The sequence below is a fragment of the Corapipo altera genome, unplaced genomic scaffold, assembly GCF_003945725.1.
Source record: "Corapipo altera isolate COAL_440 unplaced genomic scaffold, ASM394572v1 90605, whole genome shotgun sequence".
NCBI classification, from domain to species: Eukaryota; Metazoa; Chordata; class Aves; order Passeriformes; family Pipridae; genus Corapipo; species Corapipo altera.
The window spans coordinates 1-7,313 of NW_020886175.1; the positions used below are offsets into that span (position 1 = coordinate 1).

A 7,313-nucleotide genomic window follows, 5' to 3' on the forward strand; every position below is an offset into this window, starting at 1 on the left:
AGGGGATGGGCCAAGAGCTCCCCGTTCCCCAGGGCCGCGCGGCTGCCATGGGTAAACACCCGCCGTATCCAGCTGATCCCGCACTCACTCGGAGTGGAAGGTTTCCTATTCCAGGTTCATTACTGATGGGCTCTGCCAGACAGATTCACTCACAGAAATCTCTCACTGTCCCCCAAAGGGTATGACAGAAAAGGCTTCCCTTATAAAAGAAGATTATCTACAGAGATAACGCTATGTTTATATTTCTTTTCTTTAGCTCATTAATTGTCCCCAGGTGATGTGCAGACCTGCCCTTAGCAGGACTTTCCTCCTACAGAAGTGGATGCTTTTGTTCTGATGCAGAGTATGGCTTAAAAAACATGGGGCATGGTCACTTCTGTTTTCTGTAACTCATTACACCCCCTGAGTTTCTAGCCTCCAATCATCCCCAGGAGGGAACCACACTTCCCCTTAGCAGCTATTCAATTGGCTTAGCTAAAATTTAAATGTGTAGCTTCCTCTTTGGGTGGCCCTGTCTGTGTGTGACGTGCTCGCACACGCACACCTTCAGTCAGCAACTGAGCTTATACCCTGGTCCCTTCCGAGGACAGAGGCTTAGAGGGTGTGTAAGGATGACATGACCGATGGGCTCATTGCCAGAAACGGTCACAGAGAAAGCTTTGTTCTCAAACGATCCTTATGAGGTAGATGAGACCAGCCTAATGGTACTGAGACTCAAATAAACTCCATATTTGTTTTTCTAAAAAGCCATACTTGTTTGTAATATCGTTGTTTACAGCATCCTGTGAAGCACCTTCCTTTGCACTGAGCTGAGAGCCAGGCAAGCTGCTCCTGCCCCAGCTGTGTATGTGCCTGATCCAGGGAGCGTTTATGTGGACATGAGAGAAATTTTTGACACCCTAAAATTTACTGAATATCAGATGCTGTGTGATACTGCTCAATCATCTCGGAGTTCTTCAAGTTAATGTGAAGAATGGGGAAACTACAGATGCTGTGTAGTTCCTTCCCAGCTCACTCAAATGTAGTTAGCTAAGTGACTGAAGGGGACACAGCTGCTGTCTTGCCTTTGCTATCCTGAATGGATGAGAAAAGGGGTTTCTCTTTCCTCTAAACATTTGCAGTAAAACTATTTCTTTCTCAGCTGCTAATGCTGGGATTAGAACTCAAATGTGCTGTGAATTAATTAGTCACATGAAGGCATCAGTGTTCCCAAGGGTTTAGTGTGAATTGTTTTGCTTTCAGGGGTTGCTTTCTTACCTGTCTGGTCTTGTCAAAAGCATCTTTTTTTTTTTTTAAATTTATTTTTCTTTAGTGCTTAGACAAGTGATTGTGTGGAGAGAAGCACGGGAGACACGCAAGAGGCACAAGCATAAAGTAACTTTATCTAGAAATACCCATGTGCATGTGTGTGTTACAGCTAAGAACTCAACCAAATGGAGCCAATCCCTTAGGGAGCAGGAGGACAGAGGTGGGAATGCAAACCTTAGCCTGTTCCTGTGGGAAATGTTTCCTTGAGTACAGGCAATGCCACACACAGAGCAGCTGTGTTTCGTGCATATACACCTTGGGTGTGTTGCAGCAGTGCATGGATTCATCATCTCTCTGATAAGGGCAGGTGCCAGGTGCCTGCAGAGGTTGTATAATTATTGTCCTTGATACTGGTCTAATAGAAGGAGAATAGAAAAGTCAGTCATGAAGCTAAATCCTTTGTGTCCTTACCTAGATGTAGTTTTGAAGAGTGAGAATTCTAGCACCAAAACAGTGTATGATATGGCTCTGAATTAGCTGGAGAAATTCTTCATAAATGTAATCCTCCTGTTTTAGGATTTACCTTCTTTAAAGAACTGTTGGGTGGAAGGATTTCTTGTGAAGATATACGACGGAATCTCAGTAAGAGTCTACAGACTAGTAAGAGTCTGGAAATCAGTCAGGGTTTGTGAGACATTCAGCTGTGACAGTGAGGAGGCCATTGGAGCTAATTCTCCTGTAGCTGTTTGAAACACTGGGGAAACAAGTGTGGAAATGCCTTGTCTGAATTCCTCATTCTAATGTGATAGTTTTCCCAATGTAACCAAATAGCCAGATTACAAGGAACTGTGTAGGAAGGGAGGATGTTAAAATGTACAAAAGCTGTCATGAGGAAAATCCTCTTCAGGCTTATCCTTTGCATTCTGGGACACACTGAATTTACACAAACATTGTGGGAATATAGGATTCTTTTATAACTTGCCAAGGACAGAGAAATGCGCATGTCACCCTGGTGATAGCAGCAGGAGAAAATGGCTGGGGGAGGCAGTGACCTGACCTTGTGTAAAATAAATCCCTTGACTAAGTGTTGTCACTCTTCTCACAGGTGATTGCTCTCGTGATGGATTCCTTCACAGATATTGATATCTTCAGTGACCTGCAGGATGCTTGTAACAACCACAAAGTCCCTGTCTATATCCTCCTCGACCAGGAATTTCTACCCCACTTCTTGGAAATGTGCAACAATTTAGGAGTTTGTCCTGAGCAGGAAAGTGTAAGTACTGAAGGTGGGGGGGGCGTGGTTTGTTTTTATTTTTTTGTGGTACAGTTTATGCATATTAAAGAAACCCTTCTACAAAGCATCAGACTTCCTTGAGAGGCTAAAACACCTTGTCTATTTGATAACTAAAAGGGGATTTTCTGAACTGTTTCTCAGCTCCTGAAAATGAAGGCTCAATATTGCATGTTTTCAGTACAGCCTCTAATCCCATGTGTGAAACTGCTCACAAACTCAGCAAAAACCATGCAGAAAAGGCAGATCTGTCACCCTGTTCTGCCTGTATGTAGGAGTTACCGCCATGTCATGCACCAGCCTGGTGAGCTGGGTGGAGTGTGTGGACTGTGATCCCTGTCCTGAGGATGCAACAATTTTCAAGCATTTAATTTTGCAATATTTAAAGAGTCTTAGTCTTTGGCTCAAGGAACTGCTTGCTAAGGAAAACAGAAACATGGGAAACTCAAGGGTGGTATAGCTCTGGTATGATCTGATCTCTTTCCTAATACCTAGTTGCTGTCTTTTAGAAATGTTTGGATGATGTGCCAGGTGATTTACCTAGTTGCTCTGAATATAGGCTGACATGGCTGTGTTATGGCTTGGCTTGGACAGGTTTATGTTCCCTGCAGTGAGAGTTTCTCTGGACAGGGAAGCACTCCAAGCTTCCCTGGAGAACCGGCTGTTCTCTCTACAGACTCTGCTAATCTAACAAATTTAGCACTGTGTAACTGATAGCACTCACATACAGACTGTATAAGAAATCTAATTCCTATTTTCCATAGTGTGCATAGAATTTTAGGTAGAATTGCTAATCAAACATTTTTGGAAGTTAACTTAAATCTGATGTTACTTTTTTCTTTCTTTTCTGAACCAGCTGATGAGAGTTCGAACTCTCACAGGGAACATTTACTACCTGAGGTCAGGTGCCAAAATTGTTGGGAAAGCCAAGGAGAAGTTCATGTTAATTGATGGCATTAGAGTGACAACAGGCTCATACAGGCAAGTATTGGGGTCTGCTGGTGCACAATGAAGCTGTAGAAAGGGGGATTTGCTACAAGAAGGATTTATCAACTTTGCTGTTTGCCTGGTGTTAATGAGGGCATGTGGACTAGCTGAATCTAACTGGGACTGAGACTAAGGTGAAAACACCTTTGAAAAACTGATTTACACAACTTGTTCTTAACAAAGCACTTGGCTAAATAGAGTTCTTCCTGAAGAAGGAGTGAATAGTCTATCGACTTTGTACCTTCCTTACAGGCAGCATTTCGAAGCTGAGTCTTGCTTTCTGTAACTGTATGTGTTGAAATGAACTGGAGATTAACTGTGAATCTTGGTTTGTTTTCAATAGTTTCACATGGTCTGATGGGAAGCTGAACAGCAGCAACTTGCTGGTGTTGTCAGGCCAAGTGGTTGAACACTTTGACTTGCAATTCAGGATTCTTTATGCCCAGTCGCTGCCCATCAGCCCTAAGGGTCCATCCAGCTGCAGGAACAGTGGGATGTTCAATCACCTGGTGACCAGACCAGAGTCCTCTAAAAAATATACTGTGGAAGGCAACCTGAGAGCAGAATTTGCCAGAATGTCTAGCACTCCAAAGAAATTGTTGGAAGAACTAGATCAGGCTGAAGATAGCCATGGAGGAAAACCTTGTAATCTGGGGCATTCTTGCCTCTGTGAAGAGGAGTCATTCAGCAATCAAGTGACCGTGGCAGAACGGAAAAGCTCATCGACTCAAACTGACCCATGGGACAAGACAGCTGCTGTGAACACCTGTAATGCTGCCACACAGACCAGTGCTGCCATGGCAGAAACTGGCACTCAGGCTTCTGTCACTGCGAGAGCCACGGGCACTCAGACGTCAGTTTTGCTGAAGACTGCAGTGACACAGACAAAGGAAGAGGAAGGCACAGAAACACCCCTACTTCTTAGAAAGTTTGCAAAAGAAGAATATTCTCTGACTGGAAACGCTGTACCAAACTCTAGTCTGCGATCACTGTCTTCATCATCGTCCCAGTGCTCTCTTGGAAGCTCAACAGGCTCACTGTCATCTCTCCGGTCCTTTGAATATTCCAGCAGTCACAGGGCACAATATTTCCAAAAACTGCATAAAGAGAGACAATTCCACTACTCCACTATCAGGTCGAAGCTGAGCCACATGGTGGATATCCTCTCCCGGAGGGGCCGTGTGCCTGAGAGCTACATGACCCAGTACACCGGCAGATGCAACCTAAAGCAGAGGCGGGACATCAGCGCCAGCCTGCGCAACCTCCGGGACGTCTCGCTCTTCTCCCTGAATAAATGATTGCTGCACTGGCCACAGAGCACACAAGCTCCACTCTCAAGCTGCAGTCACTTTGTACCTGCTGATTTTTCCACTTCCGTCCAGCAGTTTTACCTTTTTTAATACACACGTACATCACTCCCCAGCACTTTGGTTTATACTGTGCAATGTAAGTGATAAAAAAAGAGGTATTGTACACTAACTACTTACATGTTCATCTTGTGTGCATTAGCAGTGAAGATCATTTTAATTCCAGATGCTTAGCCTGAAAAATAAACTTGTTACTGCTTTCTAGGATTGCTAATGCTCTGGCTTTAATTTATGTGAACTTGGAAAATCTTGAGTCAGACTGAGCTTGCTCAGAGTGGCTTTGGAGATTTAGCTTTTACATCAAGGTACACTCAAATTTTTTTTTCTTTTTAATATTGGCTTTTATTTCTACTTTATATTTGGCACGAGGGGAAACAACTTTTATAAAGAGCTATAAAGCTAATTTTATTCCAAGTCTGACTTCCACTTACTCTTCCACTAAAGTTGTGAAGGGTCTATTGGAGCAGTTCCATGTTCTTATCTTCAACTATACTCTTTTTTCATTGTTTTAGCCTTCTGAAACAGACTGAGCTAAGTAGCTCTTTGGTTTGATCATCCTCTTGTGCTTTTGTGTAGATACATATATATTTATGCATATTTATACACATCCTCAGACTAGCATCCTTTTAAAATCAAAACCAGGCTAGGAAGTAGCAGGTTAGCGCTCTACTCTGTACCCATTTTAGATACAGTCCTGATGTAATTGTTTCCAGTATTTGGAACTAAAAGCTAGTGATATTGGGCCTGTAGGACTTTTAATGGGAATGTATGGCTGAAGTGTTTTTATGGTTGTGAGTGGGAGATGAAGTATTATCTGGAGCTCAGTGTCTTACTGCAGCATATCTGTTGTACTTCTCTTATGGGATGACTTCAAAGAACTTTGTGTCTTGTGCAACTTGTTACATAGAATTAAGCTTTAATAATTAATTACACTTTTAGTCTTAGCACTGTAAAATGAAATGCTAATTCTGGCTTGGTCTAGGAATGTCTGAACCATCTTACATCTGTTAGGAAACCTGTAAAGAGCTTCCTTCTTTGTAGTGAACTTGGAGGCAAGACAATCATCAAGGGCATGTGACAAAGCCCCTGTTCAAAAGTAAACTGACAAATGCACTACAAAATGTTATCGGTTATGTTCGGTAATATTATTGTAAAAGTAACTTAAGAATGAAAAAAATAAACATTTTTCTCTTTTTAACTGTCCTATCTGAAATACTCTGTGCTTCCTCCTCTGTTTATCCTTTACCCACTACTAGCTTGGTTTGAGGAGATGAAGTGCTGCTCCAGTTTTTGAAAATACTTTCAATATTGAATGGGCCTTAGGTTTAGCTGGTTTGAAGAGATATCATCTGAATATTTGTTTGCAGTTTTCTGTGCATGTCTGTGCTTGCTGGATCACTTACTGAGCAGAGTGTGTCAAATCTCTCTGAGATCTAACCTGTAGTGTTATTCTTTAGACCTGCACCCCTGTACTTCGGTGACCAATCACACTGAACTCTGCCCACTCAATTCAGAGTCTGTGTATTTTCTTATTTATGGCCACGTGTGTCCAGCAGATGGCACATTTCAGCTATTGGCTTGAAAATTCCTGTTAACAGCAATGAATGAGTGAATAAACAGAAAAGTACCCGTAACTCAAAAAGGCTGCAAATGTAGAGAGCAACACTATTCTACTAACTTTGGTATTTCTGTCTGAAATCTCTATAGACAAAGAGGCTTAGATACTTTTATTGCTTGGAATTCAAAGCAGCCACTCCTTCCCTAAAGCTAGAGGGCAGATGTACAAAGATGTGCAGGTGGGAAAAAAATCTCTGTCTGCACTTGTTTGAAACAGTAAGATACTTTATTGCACGATCCTTGGATCTGCAACACTGGGAGCAAAACAAGTTGCAGAGAGGGAGCCAAAATACATCTTCAAAGCCAATCTCGACTTGTATTTTCAAGAACACATGTTCTGCAGTACTTGAATGTATGTGCAATCAGCTTGTTTGTTCCGTGTGCTTCTTAACTTTATTGCACTGTGCAGCTGTTAAGGTAGTCTCACAGAAACAAGGAACTGTTTACAAATAGAGTCCTTTTTGCCGTGGGGTTTTCACTTGATCACTGCTGAGCTTTGTTTTCCGTTTATTTGAGTCTGGGTGACTTCCCCTGTACTTGCTGCTTTCCTTTGGGGACCATCTGCCCTCTCAAACCTTAGGAGCGAGCAGCCTTTTGATCTGGGCTGGGATGAGGGCTGCACTTACTCTCGCTGCTTAATGCTAGCTTTGCTCTTCTGCGGGCGCTTCCCTGGGCGGGGGAAAGGCTGTGGGCTCTGCCCCCCAGGGCTGTCCCGTGGGCGAAGGGCCGGGCGGGAGGCGTGGAGGGGCCTCCGGAGCGCTATAAAGGAGCGGCGGGCGGAGCGGGGCCGCTCGGGCCATGGC

At 43.3% G+C, this 7,313-nt stretch overlaps 1 protein-coding gene across 1 annotated transcript; it reads left to right on the plus strand.

Annotated features, from left to right (window-relative positions):
* Nucleotides 1-2,332: 2,332 nt before the first annotated feature.
* On the plus strand, nucleotides 2,333-4,831 carry LOC113941057 (protein FAM83D-like; the record flags this gene model as incomplete). Its single annotated transcript, XM_027632223.1, has 3 exons — nucleotides 2,333-2,521; nucleotides 3,396-3,520; nucleotides 3,870-4,831. Coding segments are annotated over 3 exons (1,269 nt in total), but the record flags the coding sequence as incomplete, so codon positions are not given.
* Nucleotides 4,832-7,313: the final 2,482 nt, after the last annotated feature.